Here is a 21,740-nt window from a genome sequence, read left to right on the forward strand (position 1 = left end):
TTCATGGAGCCACCACTAGCTATTGGTAATTTAATTTGTAACTGAACCTGCAATATAGTAACTTTGATAAATCATGTTATATCCACGCATCAATATTTATTTTATCCTATCATTTTATTATTTTATATTGTAGATGTTTGTTTTAATTGTAAATATTTTTTAATTATAAGTAGCTACTATAAAATATTAATATGAATATGAAAAATTGAAAAAAGGAATAAAGAAATTTAATTGAATCTTAAAACAAGATCTTTTGAAAATTTTGTTATTAGCAAATAGCAATAAACAAAATATAACAAAATATTTAGGTGAACATATTGAAGATTTAGTTTAATTGTTTAAATTTCAAAACAAAAAGTTTTATAATTTTCTTTTTACAAATACAAAGAAAATCTTACAAACTAAATAATACAAAACAAATAGATTATTTTCAAGATGCATGTGCGTACAAAATTTTATCAACAATACATATTATAGCTGCTTCTATAGAAAGAATATTTTTAAAATCAAAATTAATAAAATTCTACCTAAGATCCCATGCAACAAAAAATATTAAGGGGATTAATATTCATATTATCAATTGAAAATAATATATTAAAAAACTTAAATACAAAATTTTAGTTAATGACTTTGCATCTCAAATCATCAAAGCATCAGAAGAATGAATTTTAAATAGATAAATTCATAATATTAAATATTGAATATAATTAGTATATATATATATATATATTTAAATGTAAGAATTAAGTAACTTCATTAGAATTGTCATCTTAAATCCTAGAGTAAAACTATAATAAGCGCATATATTTTATATGGTTAGGCAAGCCTCGCTTACAAAAAAAAAAAAAAGTAAAAATAATAAAAACAAAAACAAAAACAAAAATGTCTCAATCGAAAGAGATGGTGACTGGTGTGATGAGCAGGAATTTTTTTAATTGAATGGCGAAAGCGAAAGGACAATGAATTTGGTTCACCTCCTATCGTACCACCTACCGAGCATTGGATTTGCTATGTTTTTTTTTTTTTTTTTTTTGAGAAATAGATTTGCTATGTTTGTTGCATGGAAAATGTTGTTATTAGTAACTATATATATATATATATATATATGATAAGTAGTATTTAGTTAATAAGTAGTTAGTAGTTATTAGTTACTAAATGTTTTACCAACTATATATATGATAAGTAGTTATTAGTAAGTAAAAAAATGATATTATGGATAGTTGTTAGTGTAAAGTAGTAACTTTTGCCTGAGTTATTATTAACAATTTAAAATCAGTTTTATTTATTGTTCCTAAAAAAAAAAGGATAAAATATTATTTTACTCCTTAAACTTTACTAAACATTTAGTTTTCATTCTTAAATTTTAAGAAGTTTATATTTCGTTCTTAAACTATTAAAAAAAAGTTCATCTTTTGTTTCTAAACAATTAAAAATATTTTATTAATGTCCTTAAACTTTACCAAAAGTTTATTTTTTATCATTAAATTATTGAAAAAAAAAGTTATTTTTTATCCCTTTTTTGTTTTTAAAATATTAAAAAAATTATTTACAAATTTTAGAGCTGAAAAAAGAACCTTTTTAAAGTTTAGGAATAAAAACAAACTTTTGACAAAATTTAGAGACCAAAATAGTATTTTATTTATATATATTAAAAAAAAACATTTTTATTACACATCAATAACAATCTGTCATCTCAACAAGCATGAATAATTATAAATCTTAATTAGCAATTAGATTTCTCAAATTAACATAAATATCACCTGAAAATATAGACACCCAATCGAAATCTATATATTAACTTGGCCTAAAATATATCCAATGTTTTAATGTTGTCCTAGGAAATTGACTTCATGTGTAATCTCAGGAAGCAATTAACATGCACCTTTACATCCACACGCCCTAGTTTGGGGGACCATAGTCCACACTTCATCAGAACGAGGTACTAAATTGTCCCATTCTCCTAAACTTTGTCCAGCGTTTAAATATGTGCAAAAGCAAGAGGAAATTGAGAGGTTCATATCTCTTAGTTTTGGAAAAAATTTAGAACCACACTCATTTGTACCAAGACTTTTTCATAATTTTAATATGACAAATTGTAAGTAGTAAAGAAAAAATGATTAGACCATATGTAATTGACAAACAGCCAACCATAAACTTTCATATAAGATAGTTGTAAAAGATGGTGTAACAAATGGTGTGATCTTAGAGTTACTCACTGGTTTTGGAAATGATAGAGTAGGTGATAAATTATTTACTCGACTCTTCTCCCATATTTAGTCAAAAAATAAGTTATGCTAACGAGCGTTCTTAAAGTATTGGTTAACAATCTAATTAAAGAAAATTTTTATGGGAAAAGAAAAAAAAAAGTAATTAATGTTTTAATTAATGTTTTAATAATTTTTTTCATTTTCCATTAAAGTGATGTCAAAACTTTCCTAAAATGGATTATTAATTAATGCTCTAAGAGAACTCATTAACATTTATAAAAAAAAAAATCCAATTAGTGCATACATTAACAATTTATTTTTTTAAAAAAATTATCGAGAATAAAAAAAAAAAAAAAAAAAAAGTAAGTTGTCAAACTTTTTTGACAACTTTTTTCGTTTGACAACTCTTTTCTAATTTCGGATAAAATTTTTTCTATAACTATTCCTTTCATAAGAAGGATTTATTTCTAGTGTTGAGATGGGTACGAGGTATTTGTCTCGTTGGTGAGTACATCAAAGACACGTAGATTTTAGAAAAAATGATTGGGTTCTTGGGGGAGTAGGCTCCACAGATTAAACCCATGTGAGAGGAGTGGGCGACCCGATGTTTCTGAACTACACAATTACAACTCCAGTTTTGGTGGATAGTAAACACAAACGTCATTCCAAAACAAGACTGGGGTTGTTTAAACCATTGGTCAATCAAGCATCCTCGTTTAAAGTCAAGCCGTACAAAACACAGAGGACAACTTTTTAGGCCAATATTTTTGTGGCTCGGAAGCCTCGGATAACTACATCAAATGTAAGGTTTTTTTGGAAGGATTCTTCTCATTTTGGCCGAGCCATGAGAACCTGTTCTGTTTATGTTTGGTTGCTTCATATACTGACCAACTTTTTGTCTCGTTTAATTAGATAAAGACCTAAATTAAGCTCAACAATTCTAATCTTCTACGTTTGTTCTTTACTTTTCAGCCAATATAATTTGAACCCACGAATAAATTGAACTAACCACTTTGATAAAAAATAAATTGATATATCCAATTTAGAACTTAATTTTTTTTTTCTGAATAATTTTTTTAAAAGTAGTCGTTTGCCTATTTGATATACCTTTTGTACTTTTTTTTTTTTTTAATCAAATCAATTAATCAATATATGTATATATATATATTGTTGGAAAATATATATATGTGGAAAATTGCTCAAATTGATTAACTAAATTACAAATTAAGATCAATAATATATCAATAAAACAAGATATGCTCATATTAATTTATAAACAAAATCGACAAGAGCAAAAGCGTATAAAATTAAGGATTAAGTAAAACTTATCGTCAGTGCACGGAACTAAATCCGCTGTTTTTAAGAAACAATTTCGCCCCCATTGGAATGAATCCATTGGTGCAAATGACTCAGGCGGTTGCTCTCTAGGATAAAACGACAACTCTGTTAATGTGCACTCACAAACAGAGTTTGAACTTATCTCAAATGCTCAAGAGAAAGTTTTCAGTAAAAGAGAGAGGAGAAAAGTATCAAAGTAATATCTATTTTGATTGTTTTCAACTAATCTCATATATACAGATTTTGATAATCTTAGGGCTCTTAAAAAGGAAGAATCAAGGGAAAAGGGGTGAAAAGAGAAAGACAAAATTAAGGGAGGTTTTTGTTTCCCATTGATGCCACAACTAGTGTGTACTTTTTGCCAAAATGGGGAGGGTGCTGGCTGACCTATTGCTAAGAAAAGAGAAGAAAATTTTGGATTTTGTTTGCTGCCAGCAACTCACACACAGGTAGGAATATTCTAGAGCTTGGGCTTGGGCTTTCCAACCAAAGTTCATGGGCTTAAGTTTTAAATTCACCTAATAATTTTAAAACATACCCAACATATATAAATATAAATATATATATATATATATATATAAGAGTAGATACCTCATGTGAGAAAACATGAGATTTTGCCAAGTGACACATTTTATACAAAGAGAATTGAAATATTCTCAAGTGGGAGATAAAAAAAAATTAAATATTGATTTTTTGTTTTATTTGGTTCAATGTGTCAAGACTTTTCTAATTAATTAATTAATTATTATTATTATTATTTTGTATCCTCTAGTTCAATATTTCAAGACTTTTCATCCTTCACACATACACATAAAACTTTTTGCATTTTAATTTACAATTTTCACCTCTTGCAGTTCTACCCCTTTATATATACCCACCAAAGTCCTTCATGTCATCTTATGTCAAATATACACAGACCAAAAACGACTTCATTTACCTTCACTCTTTCAACAACACCTGCCTAGCTTTAACATATTGCTGTTTCACCTAATGCTAACCCGTATGAGTTAGCGACAACCAAGGAAGCAAGGCTTGCATTTTTGTACGTTTTTAGACCCTTTAAAACACAAGTTGTTTAATCTAGTTATTTAACCAAGTGATTACTTAGATAAATTATTCAGATCTAGGTTAACATAATCAAATCATATTATGTAAATAATGCGGAAAAGTAAATAACACAATGATATGGTAACCCAAAGAAACCAAATCGGTAAAAAACCTAAAAATGATTTAACCTAGCTATCCTCAAGATAAAACAGATCCACTATCAAAGAATTGAAATTTGTAAAATAAGGCTTAAACCACTAACATCCTATTGCTACCTCGTGTAAAAAACTTACTATCACGACCACGTACAGCTCCGAGTCCACAGACTACTTCTTTCCTTGATCCACAGCAACCACAAGTTCTTCTACTTGTGTTTTTCTTTAAGCTCTTGAAATAGCAACTGAAGAGATCACCAAGCTCTTGACATCAATCTTAATCTTGATAACCTTAAGTGTGTATGAAGGTAAACACCTCTAAATCTCACAGAAGATTCACGCACACAGCATAACAAAAGACTCTAAAATGTAGTTAGAGTTTTTCCTTTTATATTTGAAGCAAAACATAAAACCCTACACGTCATATAGGTTTGAGCTGAGTTGGAAATTCTGCAGAAAAAACAATATGCACGAGGTTCGATTGATCGAGTATAATTTTTGATAGATCGAGCCTTGTAGATTTAGTCCAATACATTCTGCAATCACTCGATTCCAACTTTACACATAAACACACTTTGAGCAACTTAAATCTAGATTCTAAGTTTTGATCATGGTTTTCCAACACATTACAAATTAAAGTTTTAATACATTTAGTTCCTAAAGTCTTAGAACCTAACAATTTTATATTTGAGTGACAACGGCAATTGTGATTTTGATGTTATAGTCGAACGTTGTGGATTTGTAGGTTTTGTAAATGATGTGATTTATTGTAGATGTTTGGGATGTGTATTTTGTTTTAGAATTAAGGAGAAAAAGAATGACACATTTTACATCAACTTTTATTCTATAATATTCATCCAAAGTTGTTATTTATTTATTTTATTTCACATTTCAATTGAATAATTATAATGGATATGTGTGTGCAATTTATAATTGTTGATTTTTATGATGAACTCATCACTAATAATGTTCTATAACAATTATGCTATAATACAAATACATCATTCTCCAAAACCATTTTACATAAAACATTAAAACGTTTTTCGTGCATTGCATGGGTAATTTACTAATAAATTAAGAGAAGGAGAGAGATGAAATTTATTCCTGCCGTATGATAAATTGCAAGTTGCAACATATTACATAGAAGTGACACTCTATACATATATATGAAATGTTTCTTTTTAATAAGAAATAGATATCCATAGTATTACATTTACAATAAATTCTAATTTAGTCTTCTATATTTTTCTATCTGAGATATATAAACTTATATAGCATATAAAGTAGAAGTTGAGAGAAATTCAATAAAAAAATATAAATTAGATTGATTCAAAAAAAAAAAAAAAAGATAAACTTATATAGTATATAAAAGTAGAAGTTGAGAGAAATTCAATAAAAAATATAAATTAGATTGATTCAAAAAGAAAATTAAATCAAATTTTGTTGGGGGACCGCAATTTGACTCCCTACAACCGCTCTAAAAATAAGTCCGTATGGCACAATGTTGAATGCTATAAAAAATTTGAGTGTGTTCTTCATCACCAATTAGTTTTGAGGTGGAGTGACACAACTTATGGTCCAACAAATGGTATTAGTGTCAAGGTCATGGGTTCGAGTCGTGGGAGTGTCATTGTGAGGGAGGAATTGTTGGAGGACCATAATTTGACTCCTTACAATGGCTCTAAAAACAAGCTTGCGGGATGCGATGTTGAATGTCATTAAAAATTGTAGTGTGTATTCCTTATCACCAATTGGTTTTGATCTGGAGTGGCATAACTCACAATTTAACAAATTTTAATTGCACTCTAAGTTTGTACCAATTTAAAGTACATTTCAATTTCATGCCAAATGTCATTTCAATTATATTCTAATTATATGTCAATTTATTTACACACCAATTCATGTATCTAAATTTAAAAGATCTAAATTCAAATTTATTATACCTCTATGTAATACTTTATATAGTTTATTACTTATTAAGTAGAAATGATGAGAGAGAGAGAGAGAGAGAGAGAGAGAGGCTACTTTACCTGTAAAGACATTTGACACAAATTAGAGTATAATTAAAACACTTATCAAAAAATTATAATGCATTTAAAATTGATGTCAATTAACATCAAATTAGAATGTAATTAGACGGACACTTGACACACAATTGAAATGCAATTAGAATCTAATTTAGATTCTTGATTGAACTTCCTCCTTAATATATAATATAGATTATAGAAAAATTTCATCATATCGTCTCCAAAAGAAAATCTATAAAAATTGTCGCCAAATTTTAACTTTATCCATTCAAGTTTAAAAAAAAAAAAAGTCTAAATGCCCCGTACTTTTGTGAATTTGCTGGATCCATTATGATCTTTAAATACCTTAATGCATGTTGCCCATGTTTCTTTTGTACAGTAAACGGGGAAGCCTGTTTTGGTTGGAACTGGCTATGACGACACTTGTCTCTGGTTTGTCAATATATAATTCATTAATTTGGGCTTAATGGGTACATTTAGTAAAACATGTACGCATAGTAAAAAATTATCACTTTTGAGGCCAACTTCCAAGGAACTGTAAAAGCCACAAAACAAGCTACAACTCTTGCAGTTTGCAATCTCTGGAAGAAATTCCTCTACATGTTGGGAAAGTGAACGCTATCTATCCGTTGGTGTCCTATCAGTGACAAAACAGTAGCTGCAATATGCTTTGAACTAAGCCCTGCTTCTTCCATTTGGTTTGTTTGAGCTCCGTGGTCAATATATCTATCAGGCAGCATCATTGTCCTCCACTACAATCACAGAAAAAATAAAAAAAATGAAATTTTTTTACCACTAGTGTTTTCAATAGTCAACAACTAAAGCATATATGTTAATCAAAGAAAACTTCTCCAAAAAAATAAAAATATTAATCATAGAAAAAATTAGAGGCTTTGTCCTGTGTGATCATCGTTTCAATAATAAAAATCACTATTGACATAGCAGGGTTTATCAATATTAGCCATTTTAGGGGTTTTGGATGCGTCTTCCATGCCTTTGTCAAGAATAATTCTGTCTTCATTGTTTCTAACATAATTGATGAGAGTGATGTAAAGCATATTACTTTTCCACTATTATTGACATGCTTTGTTGGTTGTGATCGATTGGAGCAATACTGCTTTCCCTTAGGTTTACCACAAACATCATTTATATTATGCACCAATCATATTACGATCAGTAAGCAGTTGTTTTTGGATAAGTAGAGTGATGTAACTAAGGATTTATTAATGGATCAATTAAACAGTATAAGAATGTTACCTTGAGATTTCCATCAAGTAATCCAGTCAGCCCCAAGAAGTGGGAAACATGAGAGCTAAATCCTCCGATAGATCCCTCTTCAGCAGTGATGAGGAACTCATGTTCTTGAGCTAGGCGTCGGATCAAATCTCCATCTAGAGGCTTGCAGAATCGTGCATCGGCCACAGTTATTGAGATGCCAAGAACTTGAAGCAGCTCTGCTGCTGCAATACAGCTTTGTACTATTGCCCCATAACCCAAAATAGCCACCCTTCTTCCCTCCCTTAGCACAACTCCCTTACCAACCTATGTTCCAAAATTTGAGTTAGTACAATATACACAAAAATAATTGTACACCAATTACAATCTACCACCTTGGTAGTTATAAACAAGTATTGTGAAATTTATTGTGTCATTACACTTATTGATAACCCATTGAGGAGACTGATAAAATTAAGTACCTCCAAAGGTGCCCCCTTGTTATTTGGTGGAAGAATGGAACCAATGCCACTTCCTCTTGGGTATCTAAAGCAACTAGGCCGGTCATCAATGGCAGCAGCTGTAGCCACCATGTGCATGAGTTCGGTTTCGTTTGAAGGAGCCATGACCACCATGTTAGGTAAACAAGCCAAGAAAGTTGTGTCAAAGGCGCCACAATGGGTTGGACCATCTGCACCAACAAGGCCAGCCCTGTCTATAGCAAATCTCACTGGAAGCCTTTGTAGGTCTACATCATGAGCAACCTGCATTATCACCAGCGACAACACCAAACTAGATTTCAATAATTGATGTTTCCAAAATATCTTGCTAGAACTTGAATAAAAATTTTGTGGCCAAGGAAAACCAAAAGCAAAAATTTGAGAAATAGATTTATTGACCTGATCATAACCCCTTTGTAGAAAAGAAGAGTAGATAGCACAAAAGGGCTTAAGTCCTTCAGCAGCTAGGCCAGCAGCGAAGGTAACAGCATGTTGCTCAGCTATCCCAACATCGAAACATCTATCTGGGAATTGCTTCTGGAATAAATTAAGTCCAGTACCCCCTCCCATTGCAGCATGAATCGCTACAATTCTATCATCTCTCTCTGCTTCAGCAATCAATGACTCTGCGAAGTACTTGGTGTAGGATTGAGTACTCGATTTTGATTTTTGCTGTTTCCCTGACTTGGGATCAAATTTTACCACACCTAAAAATAAAATCAAAATCCATTAAACCAAATGCAAACAATTTTTTTTAATAAATACTATAGGACTTGAAATTCATGTCCTCAGCTCCTTGATAAATGGTCATTATTATTGTGTTAAGACACTAATTTTCATTTTTTTCTTGTGTGGACGGAATTCGAAAAATGGAACTTTAATAGTTGAACTACCTGAAATCTACAAGTTACCTTAAATCTTAAAAAGAAATTACTTTGAATGTATGATTTAGGAATGATATGTACCGTGCATTTTATCAGGTGCAACTTCAGCTGGAGCATAGCCTTTTCCTTTCTCAGTGATAACATGGATGAGCACAGGTCCTAGAGATGGTAGGTCCTTGACTTTTTTCAAAATATAGACAAGGTCTTCCACTTTGTGGCCATCTACTGGACCAATATAGAATAGTCCAAGTTCTTCGAACAAACTTGCTCGAGCACCACCCACCATCCCTCTTATGCAGGAATCAACTTTAGCAGCAATTTCGTGTGCTTGTTCTCCAAACTTCTTTGTGATGTCCTTTTTAATTAATTGGATAAAAAAGTTATTAGCTTGTTGTAATAATGCTCAAGATAAAGGAGGAATGAATTGCGTGCATCTTCCATTGGAGAACTTAATTAAGCATTTAGGACAATACTTATGTTATGTGTATTACATTATATTTCTCAATTGAATTTAGCTATATGCTTAGATTGACAAACGCAACATAAACAATATTATCTTTCTAAGAATTAAATCCAATCATATAGTTTATTGGTTAATGCAACTATATGATTGAATTTAATTAAGAAACTTAAGTTCTTTTTTTTTGGTTTCCCACAGTGTTTCTTCAAGGCTTTTAACTAGAGACTAATCACTGTTCGTGCTGTATGGGCCCACGAAGGGGTAAAACATTGGCCCAAGAAATTCTTTTCAAAGTGCAAGTAGCAGGACTCGAACTAAGGAGCACACCTAGTCGAGCCCAATACAAGTACTTTGAGACCAAGAGTCCAACCAACTTGGCCAACCCTCTGGGTTAGAAACTTAAGTTATTATATCTAGGAAATTGTAGCTAAATTTTTTCTCTAGAATTAAATTACAAACAGCCAAAATGGTTGGGCTTGGGCCAACTTCACTTCCAAAATGGGTTTTATATCCCGTACCCATAATTTGGATAATCATATTTACCATAGTTGTGTTAATGGATATCAGGCATTTGAACTCCAAGGGCCCAAAGATTTTTTTTTTCAAGAGAAATTTTTTCTGCTCGTAAGAGGCAATAGTTATCTTACGCATTTGATACATGTATTCTCCATTTTATAGTTTGCGAATTTCATACTATTTGAGATTCAGACATACTAGCCTATATTTTATGAGGCTTGAGATAATTATGACACTATGAAGCCCAAAAGTTTTTACCTTTGCAACTTCACGTAGCTGGTGAAACTTTCTACTTGATTGCAGCCTTGTTAAGGCTTTACTTAGAGCTCCAACAGGGGGAGCAGGACCATCCACAGTGGCGGTAGGCAAGGAGACTTGCTCGTTGTCGTTCAAAATTATGATAAGATTTGTGTCAAGATAACCTGCATTGTTCATTGCCTCATATGCCTGTCCAGCTGTCATGGCCCCATCGCCTATGACTGAAACTACATGGTTCTTTTTCCCTAGCAAGTCTCTACCAACTGCCATTCCTGAAAAGCATTGTTACACTGACAAGTTACTAATACGAATTATTATAAGTAGCTATGCTAAACTGGAGGAGCACCTATATGTCTTCTTGCAAGTTGAAACTAAGATGAAGCAGTATTAAATTTGACAGTGACCATCCCGCTAATTGATGTGTTAACCCATGCCATTTATAGAATTTAGTACACAGGCTTCACTTTTTTATGGACAGGATTTTTTATAACTTGATGCTACACTCAGAAAATGGAAACACCATAAAATTTGCTGTACCTAAGCCAGCTGAAATGCTAGTAGAACTATGGCCTGCACCAAAGGCATCATATACACTCTCTTCCCTCTTTGGGAAACCTGCGAGTCCACAAGTCTGTCGAATTGTATGCATTCTTGATCTCCTGCCGGTTAGAATTTTATGAGGGTAGGCCTGCAAATCCCCACAATAGGCGATAATTAATATACTATCCAGTGCTTAGACCATAAATAATTGTCAAAATAATTATTAAATTTACGATTCTCGAATGGCTTCAGTTCTAAGGACAATGGAAATTTATATAGGAAAAGTTAACGAATGCCTTGAAACATTGAGTTAAGAAATTTTTTTAGAAATTTTTTATAATAAAATAAAAAATAAAAACTAAAAACTAAAATTTTTTATAGGAAAACTTTTAATATTTTCAATGAAAATTTAATAAAATTTTCTTAAAATAATCTATTAACAAATGTCTTAAGGTACATGTTAACAAAACCTATTTATTATAATATTAGAGTAGGTGGTCTTAAATTTCAACTTTGTCTACATGGATTTATATGCAGTATGAGGTGGCTCAAACATTGGTTATTTACTTCCAACCAAGGAGGACCCCTGGTGGGGCCCAAGCCCCTGGTCCAATTTTTTTTTTAAAGTTATTATATATTTAATTTTTGTAGTTGGTTCTCCCTTCCAAAACTATAGACCTCCTCTTTATCCTCAATAAGCCTAGCTAGTCTTATCCAAATAACAACTATCCAATCCAAAAACTTAACAAAAATAATAAAAACATTCACATTGATGATTGTATTTTGGAAAAAAAATATATATTTTACTACCGAAGAACCAAAAAATCATATGTTATTAGAGAAACCAAAACTAAATTTTTTGCAACTTCAGTAAACTAGTATAAATACCAATTGACTGTAGTAAGTTGTTAAAAATAAAATAAAATATTTTATTAAGATTATATCTCTTCTTTCAATTAAAAGACTCAAATTTTCTCTCTTCCTTTATTATTTTAATTATTTTTTTTATATTATTTTAAATGAAGTGATAAAAAAAAGTAGAACATTTGATATTATGTGTATTGTAAAGTAAAGTGGTAAAATAAATTAAGTAGCTTTTTGATATGCTAAAAGCTAAAATTTTTAGCAACACCACAGTGAATACTCTAATTTCAACCAAAAAAAAAATCCTAGCTAACCTAGTATTAAATTTTTTTTGCTTTTTGTTTTTGTCTTTCTTGATAAATGATTGCATCTTAATGTATTTTTAAACAATAATATTGTGTATTTATAATTTTTAGATATTATATAGATACCCATTTACAGTTTTTTTTTTTTTTTTCTTTATATACTGCGGCTCCACTGGCTTAAAATCTTGAGTCCCACCTCCTTCTAACCCTATAAAAAAAAAAAAAAAAAAATGTAAGTACAAGAGGTAATATACATATGGGCCTGCATGATGACAACGACGACGGCGAAAAAAAAAAGTATGAGAGGTATTATATACATATGGGCCTGCGTGATGACGGAAAAAAAAAAAAAAAAAGCTGTTACACACTCTTTTACCTGTATGCATACACGAAATTCGAACTCAAAAACATGACTCCAAGTCCAAATTTTGCGTGTGTAGAGTGTACGGTTGTGTAAAAGGGAGTGTAATAAACACGTACTACACCAAGTGAATTACCTGATGCCCCACGTCCCAAATAATCTTATCATCGGGACAGTCAAAAACATGGTGAAGTGCGACTGTCAACTCAGCCACTCCAAGGCTTGAACTTAGGTGCCCTCCTGTCCTCGAAACCGTGTAAACAATCTCTTCTCTAAGTTCATTGGCTAACTCTTCAAGTTCCTAATAAGATAACAATTACTCAAACCTCAGTATCAAAGCTGGAAAAAGGTCATTAATTATCTAACACTTGCTAATATCAATATCCGCACACATCACCAGTCTCATGAGTCAAACGTGGACATTCTTAAAAAATATGAACATTGTGTGTATACTGATCAGTAATATGTTAAACGAGTGTGAAACAATATTTTCTCGTTGGGTTTCAGTAATGATTAATCTTTTCCTTGCTTTTTAAATTTGGTTTTTCTAAAACGAACCAAAAAGAATCGTGACTTCAAAATGATTTACCTCAGTGGATAGATTTTTCATGTGAATAGGGTAGTTTATGGTGTCCAGAATTGGAGTTGAGGGTTTCTCTCCTGAGAAGTTGAGGTACTTTGTGATCCCTCCATTCTGCTTTGTTTTGTGGCCTCTTTTCATCACTTCCTCACTTGCATTGTTTTCCTGAGCAGCTATCACTCTTTTGTACTGAAAATTGAAACATATTAGACTTCTAAAACATGCTCTACCTCTTATGCAAAAACATAACATTTCTTTAACTTTCTTTAAACACTGCTCTTTTTTTAGGAGTTAAAATTATGTACTCTGAGAGAGAGAGAGAGAGAGAGAGAGAGACCTTCAATTCCGGAGTGGCTAAATTCACTGAGCTTGGAAAAGAAAGGGGGTCTTGAGAATAGAAAAGAGGAAGAAAACTGGTTCTAAGAATAGAAGAAGCCATTGTTTCTCTTTAAGAAGGATTTTGAAAAATAGAGAGACTAGTATAAAAGCGTTGAATAAGATTATAAGAAGCAGCAGTAGTAGTAGAGATCTTGTTGTGAACTTGTGGTTGTAGGCAAAAGGTTGAGCTGAGGGGCTTTTTATAGTGTAGGAAGTCCATTGTTGGATCGTGGAAATGCCTGGAAAAGAGACAATTTTGCTGTTGTAATCTTCGCCAATTTACGCACTTTTTTTTTTTTTTTGATCAGATTTACGCACATTTAATTTCCTGATGATTACATAATTTAGTTTGTTGGGGTTTGCATTTTCCATTGATTCCTTTGTGGTCCCTTGCGTACTCTTTTTTCCCGGGTTACGACAAGGACATACAAAACGTCGGTTGATAAATGTCATGAATGCTCAATTATGGTACAGTATGCTAAAAAATTTGTTAGCTTAGGCGGGAATAAATTTATTGTTGGTGTATTCAGTTTTTTTGGATATTTGTACACAATTTGACTTTATTTGAAATTTGTATAAAAATATAATTTAATAAAACATTAAATGCATCTTGATTATTACCCTTTAGAGAATTCATTAACAAAAAACTTTAATTATATATAAAGAGATTTTATGGACTTTTAATGTTTTGTTTTGGACTTCGAGTTAGTGGTACACTTTGTGGTTCATTATATTCTGGAATGGCAAAATAGTTTAAAACCCTTCCTAAACCCAACTGGCCACTTCTACCCCATGTGAATTAAACTAGGATTTTCTCCAAATCAGTTTTGGAGAAATCTTCTTTAATCCATTACATAACAATTTATAAAATTATCCACGTATATTATTTAAACAAGTCACATGAATCATGTGACTTAAAGTATATGTAGATGAATTTTTAAACTGTCATCTAATGAATTGGAGGAAATTTCCTCAAAACCAAAAACTTCTTCCATATAGATTTTCATCATCTCAAACAAGGGGCAAGGCGGAGATTGAGACGCTACTCCTAATCCGACCTCATTCCATTCGGTTGCCATCCTTAACTATGTATGTGATTCGAACCCACCTTCTCCCTTCTTCACTATATATCTATCTATTAAAAAAATGATATATATATATATATTTAATGTTAATGATGAAAATTCCTCCAATACTTTATTTTGAAGGCCAATATTTGTTTCAATAATTAAAAAAAAAGGATATTCTCCAAATTTATTGTATTTATATAATGATGTGTTATTATTTTGTGTGTGTATATATGTACAATCATGTTACAACTTACAAACAAAAAAAAAAAAAAAAAAAAAAAAAAAAAAAAAAAAAAAAACCTTGGCCTTTTCATATCTTACTCACATAACATTTCAGATAGTATTTTGCAATTCAAATTATTAAAATAAATAAAAAAAATATCTAAGATAGTGCTCAATCAGGCTGACCTCAATACAAAACCATATGGATAGTGTCAATAGCAAAGCCAAAAATAAGAAATAATTCCAAGGGGACCAAGCTATATGCCACTTTAATATACCTTAACATATATGATGTTCATGTAATATAAGATAAATATAATAATAACAAAAACTATATGAAAAAATTAAAAAATAATAATAATAATAATAATAATAATGAAAATGGTAGAGCATGTCTAAATTTTTAACCATAAAAATTATAGCATCTTTTGTTATGACAAAAAAAAAAAAAAATATTATGCTTTCATTTCATATATCCCAAACTTTAAATGCAAAATGAAAAAGAGTGGTAATAAAAAAAGAAGAAGAAAAATAGTTTGTATTTGGGATAAAAACAACCATTAGTAAAGAGATTTACTTCGATATATATTTTCATGATGATACGCTCTAAATACTCTTAAAATAAAATAAGTTATGTATGGAAAGCCTTTTTCTATAATTCAGGCTAATGTAGCCGACTTTTATTAATAAAACCAGTCGTCTTGTTTCTAAAAAAAAAAAAAAAAAAGTTGAGACTTTAATGTTGTATTTGTACTTTTCTTTTCTTTTTTTTCTTTTCTTTTTTTAATAAAAGGGCATTAATACTGATTCGTCCTCCAAAGACGGGCTTGATGGACCAAACCATTACTTGGGCTCACAATCTATTTATTTGGTGGGTCTGAGTATCCTATCTTGGGTTGTCCTAGGCTAAGGGACCCAATGCAAACACTTTTCTTCCTTTTTCCCAACGTTAACTCCTCTCTCTCTCTCTCTCTCTCTCTCTCTCTTTCTTACTCTTTTCATACCCTCAGAACTGCATCCCCTATCTATCCATTCATTTCTCCTATTTATAGCCTTCGTTAATGGGATGATCATCGTAATCTTCTCCCTTAGTGCAAAGAAGGGTTCAATGTTAATGGGCTTAAGTGAGTTTTTAGGTATGAGTGGCCTTGGAAATGGTTCCCACTCCAATCAATGTGTTTGGCAGCAGAGTTTCCTAAGATTCTGCCTGGCACGTAAACGGTGATGTGTCCGGGTGACATGACCGAGCATGTGCATAAATACCGGGAACAGTTTCCCGAGTATCCTGTGAGCAGGGCGTATGCGATCCGCTTTCTAAGTGCTTTGACAATACTCAATCCACGTTGGTGGCTATTCGTGGGTCTGGGTCGGGGCTATTGTCGATGTGCAGATTAGATCCTTGGCCCATATCATTGATTCATGGTCCAAGGCCCAATATGAGTTTAGGTCGCCAATTGTAGGCTCCAAAGACGGGCTTGATGGGCCAAACCACTACTTGGGCTCACAATCTATTTATTTGGTGGATCTGAGTATCCTACCTTGGGTTGTCCTAGGCTAAGGGACCCAATGCAAACACTTTTCTCCATTTTTCCCAACGTTAACTCATCTCTCTCTCTCTCTCTCTTTCTTATTCTTTTCTTACCCTCAGAATTGCATCCCCTATCTATCCATTCATTTCTCCTATTTATAGCCTTCGTTAATGGGATGATCATCATAATCTTCTCCCTTAGTGCAAAGAAGGGTCTAATGTTAATGGGCTTAAGTGGGTTTTTAGGTATGAGTGGCATTGAAAATGGTTCCCGCTCCAGTTAATGTGTTCGGCAGCAGAGTTTCCTAAGATTCTGCCTGGCACATAAACGGTGATGTGTCTGGGCGACGTGACCGAGCATGTGCATAAATATCGGGAATGGTTTCCCGAGTATCCTGTGAGCAGGGCGTATGCGATCCGCTTTCTAAGTGCCCTGACAATACTCAATCCTTGTTGGTGGCTATTCGTGGGTCTAGGCCAGGGCTATTGTCGATGTGCAGATTAGATCCTTGGCCCATATCATTGATTCATGGTCCAAGGCCCAATATGAGTTTGGACCGCCAATTGTAAGCTCCAAAGATGGGCTTGATGGGCCAAACCACTACTTGGACTCACAATCTATTTATTTGGTGGGTCTGAGTATCCTACCTTAGGTTGTCCTAGGCTAAGGGACCTAATGCAAACACTTTTCTCCTTTTTTACCAACGTTAACTCCTCTCTCTCTCTTTCTTACTCTTTTCTTACCCTCAGAACTGCATCCCCCATCTATCCATTCATTTCTCCTATTTATAGCCTTCGTTAATGGGATGATCATCGTAATCTTCTCCTTTAGTGCAAAGAAGGGTCTAATGTTAATGGGCTTAAGTGGGTTTTTAGGTATGAGTGACCTTGGAAATGGTTCCCACTCCAGTCAATGTGTTCGACAGCGGAATTTTCTAAGATTCTGCCGGGCATGTAAATGGTGATGTGTCCGGGCGACGTGACCGAGCATGTGCATAAATACTGGGAACGGTTTTCCGAGTATCCTGTGAGCAGGATGTATGCGATCCGCTTTCTAAGTGCCTTGACAATACTCAGTCCACGTTGGTGGCTATTCGTGGGTCTGGGCCAGGGCTATTGTCGATGTGTAGATTAGATCCTTGGTCCATATCATTGATTCATGGTCCAAGGCCCAATATGAGTTTGGGTGTTTAGGTGCCGTACAAATACTTATATGATTTTATGAAAATATGTTTGAGTAATGCTACAAGTACAAAATATTTTTACAAATTGTTGTTATAGTCAACTTTTTACTAGTTCTCATTTGAATCTACCACTAACATCACTTTTTCATTTAGCAATAAATACTTGCCACATCAGCAGTTTGTAAAAATTTTTGTGAAAACATTTGTGTCTCTAACTTTTTCCAATATGTTTTAAATACACCTAAATTTAATGAGCTATTCATGGCAAACATGTGAATATTTGGAAACAAAATTGAGATATTAATATTCTAGATGAGTTATTGTATTTTTTTTTATTAATTGGAAAAATGACACTTTACCCCCCCTAAACTATGACCCATTTTACTCGAGTCTTTTGGCTGAATATTGCAGAAAATCGAGTTTATTTGTGATATGGGTACTATTTAAAGTTATTTGGGAAATTGATGAAAGAGAGTGAATTTCGGCAACGGCGTTGCCGAAATTCTAACAAAAAGTATGAGAGAGAAAAGTTTGAATTTCGGTAATCTCATTACCAAAATTCTTGCTGCTCGAAATTGGCTGAAAGGAAACCAATTGTGACAACCAAGTTTCCGAAATTATAGGGGAGTGAGGAGAGAAAAATAGGAATTGTGGCAACCAAGTTGCTGAAAATGGGAGAAAAAAAGAGAGAGAGAGAATTGTGGCAACCAAGTTGCCGAAAACTTGGTACACAAGTGATACTATATTTGCATCAAGATGGAAAGTGGCATGAGTAAAATCATATGGAGCACAATTAACAAACATACAATGCCAAAAAAAAATACTTCTCTACATAACAAACAAAAAGTTACTTCCCCAGAAAATTATCAAGACAAACTTCGTAGACACAAGACAAAAAGAATTACTAGAAAATTACTTCCCCAAGGCACACACACTATCAAGTATAACAAGACAAAAAAAAAATTAGAGGAAAATATTTAAATAATCAATGAAAATTACTAAGAAAATCAATTTAACAAAAAGCAAAGCAAAATTGGTTCAAAATGGGCAAGAACAGAACTTTTTACAAGCTACAAGAGTAACAAGATTATTAAACTGCAGCTTGATGTCCATTGCAATAACCATAAGTGACAGAATGTTGTTTCTAGGGAAATGGTTTGGATTCTTACAAGTCTGCATAAACTAATATGCATATTAAATTTCTCCCCAAGTTTTCGACAACTTGGTTGCCACAATTCTCTCTTTTTTCTTTTCTTTTTTTCTCCCATTTTCGGCAACTTGGTTGCCACAATTCCTATTTTCTCTCTCCTCACTCCCCTACAATTTCGGCAACTTGGTTGTCACAATTGGTTTCCTTTCAACCACTCCTCTTTCAGGCACTTCACCTGGCAGCTGGGCAGTAATTTCAGGCAACAAGAATTTCGGTAATGAGATTACATTCAAACTTTTCTCTCTCATACTTTTTGTTAGAATTTCGACAATACCGTTGCCAAAATTCACTCTCTTTCCTCAACTTCCCAAATAACTTTGAATAGTACCCATATCACAAATAAACTCGATTTTCTGCAATATTCAGCCAAAAGACTCCATTTTACTCTTACCCTCCTAAACTATAAGAATGCATGTTTCACCCCCTAAACTATACCCCTTTTTACACTTATCCCCCTAAACTATGAAAATGCACACTTTAGCCCCCCTAAACTATAACCGCGGCCCTTTATACTTACCTTCCTAAACTATGACCCCTTTTACACTTATCCCTCTAAACTATGAAAATACACATTTACTTCCCTAAACTATTACCCATAGAATGGGGTGAGAAGTGTTATATGAGTAATAGTTTAGAGGGGATAAGTGTCACATGAGTAATAATTTAGGGAGGTAAGTGTGCACTCTAATCGTTTAGGGGGGCAAGTGTTACATATGCAATAGTTTTTTTTTTTTTTTTTGGGGGGGGGGGGTAAAGTGTGCATCCCATAATTTAGGAGCATAAGTGTAAAAAGTGGTATAATTTAGGGGGTAAAGTGTAATTTTGCCAAAAAATTGTAAGGACCAATAATTAATTTAAATGAAAATATAAAAATTTAACAATATTACAAGGAAACTTTTTAAAAAGCTTTGTCCCCTTCTTCCATTGATGGATGGGGGTCAATGAAATTCTTAGGGAGGTAAGTGTGCACTCTAATCGTTTAGGGGGGCAAGTGTTACATGCAATAGTTTTTTTTTTTTTTGGGGGGGGGGGGTAAAGTGTGCATCCCATAATTTAGGAGCATAAGTGTAAAAAGTGGTATAATTTAGGGGGTAAAGTGTAATTTTTGCCAAAAAATTGTAAGGACCAATAATTAATTTAAATGAAAATATAAAAATTTAACAATATTACAAGGAAAATTTTTAAAAAGCTTTGTCCCCTTCTTCCATTGATGGATGGGGGTCAATGAAATTCTTGGTATCGACTAAGTCTCTCTCTCTCTCTCTCTCTCTCTCTCTCTCTCTCTCTCTCTCTCTCTCTCTCTCTCTCTCTCTCTCTCTCTCTCTCTCTCTCTCTCTCTCTCTCTCTCTCTCTCTCTCTCTCAAATGCCATAGGTATAGGAATGTTTCATTCCATTAGATGAAATGATAATTAGAATGAATTTTTAAGGAATTGTTTATAAAGTAACACTACGTTCATAACCAGTGGCAGACTAGAATTTTTTCTCAAGAAGAGCCAAGCTAAATATATCATCGTATTCCAATATCCTTAATTCTTTCCATATAAATGCATATGAATTTATTTTAGGAAAAAAAAAAAAGCTAAAGAGATTTATTTATATATTTTTATAAACCTATGCTTTAAATGCTCCTTACAAAAAGCCAATATTAAAAGGAAAATAAATGAAACAACAATAAATTAAAGAGTATTTATACCCTTTTTTTTTTTTAATGAAGGGAATCTATTATATAAAATTTATTTATTTATTTTTGAATTTTTAACAATAAAATAGAGGGGAGAGACATTTTTGGAAAAGCTAGGGCCTTCACCCCTATCCATAATAGTTTCACAACAAATAATAGGTGACCTAGTTATTATTGGTTTTAATCTAATCCTACTACTAACATAACTTTTTTACACATCAATAATAATCTACCGTTATAAAAAATGATCTTCCATTATAAAGGGAGGTAAGTTGTTGTCTTCTTTCAGTCACCTAATCAAAGATGTTTTAGCTTCCGTTAGCTCTTTAAGGAGTTTCTCTTTCTCTCATACTGTAAGACAAGGTAATGCGCATGCCTTAGCCTGGAGAGTAAAACTTCCATTTACTCTATTTATTTGGATGGAATTTGTTCCTCTAGACTTAGATTTGGTTGTTGCGGCTGATTTTCTAGCTCGCTAATAATAACTAGACGACTTTCTTCTTTAAATAATAATAATATGCCCCTTTCGTTATTAAATTGTTATAAAAATACTCTTAATATAGCATTTCTCTTATTTATAACATTTTCACTCATGGAGGATAATGTTTCTTTTTTCTTTATTTATGTTAAATTAACTCTCAAGCACTCATACACGAGTGGGTTCAAAGCCTCCTAGGCGTTTTCTTACAGTTACAGCCAATGGGTCGTAATTGAAAATGGTGTGAAAATATCCTGGGATGTGGAAGTGGAACTAACTAACTTCACTCATTAAAAATTTTATTAAATTTGAGTGGTTCTTGTCTGGAAAAAAACTTAGGTGTTCCGGAACAATGCTCCCGGAGCATGTAAGAATTACCCTTCTTATCTTGAACGGTAACATCATCAATTACTAAGGCTAATCTAGTGGTTTACGAAATATCAAAAACACAAGAAATTATTATTTACATAGGGAAGATTGCTAATGTGATCCTTCCTGATCAATGAAATAATGTTATTTATACAAATGTGTTTGTGGACTTTCTAATCAGCACAAAAAAAAAAAAAAATATCGTTACATTTACATAAATAATAATATTTTATTAATTGAGAGGAAAAAAAAAAAAGACTTCATGAACAGTCACGATCATCTAATAATTTCTCCAAAAACACGTAAAACTTAATTAAAACGTGGAGAGAAAGAGAGAGACTTTTATTTCTATTTCAACATCT

General features: G+C 32.4%; 1 protein-coding gene across 1 annotated transcript; it reads right to left on the minus strand.

Moving 5' to 3' along the window:
• Nucleotides 1–6,969: 6,969 nt before the first annotated feature.
• Nucleotides 6,970–13,806, minus strand: LOC115977379 (probable 1-deoxy-D-xylulose-5-phosphate synthase 2, chloroplastic). Its single transcript, XM_031099203.1, has 10 exons — nucleotides 13,595–13,806; nucleotides 13,267–13,446; nucleotides 12,814–12,978; nucleotides 11,145–11,295; nucleotides 10,608–10,879; nucleotides 9,455–9,728; nucleotides 8,889–9,196; nucleotides 8,472–8,753; nucleotides 8,032–8,316; nucleotides 6,970–7,526 (listed from the first exon to the last, which is right to left on the minus strand). The coding sequence occupies exons 1-10, from the start codon at nucleotides 13,694–13,696 to the stop codon at nucleotides 7,371–7,373; spliced, it is 2,175 nt and encodes a 724-aa protein (XP_030955063.1). The 5' UTR covers nucleotides 13,697–13,806; the 3' UTR covers nucleotides 6,970–7,370.
• Nucleotides 13,807–21,740: the final 7,934 nt, after the last annotated feature.

The sequence above is a fragment of the Quercus lobata genome, chromosome 2 (assembly GCF_001633185.2).
Source record: "Quercus lobata isolate SW786 chromosome 2, ValleyOak3.0 Primary Assembly, whole genome shotgun sequence".
In the NCBI taxonomy this organism is placed as follows: Eukaryota; Viridiplantae; Streptophyta; class Magnoliopsida; order Fagales; family Fagaceae; genus Quercus; species Quercus lobata.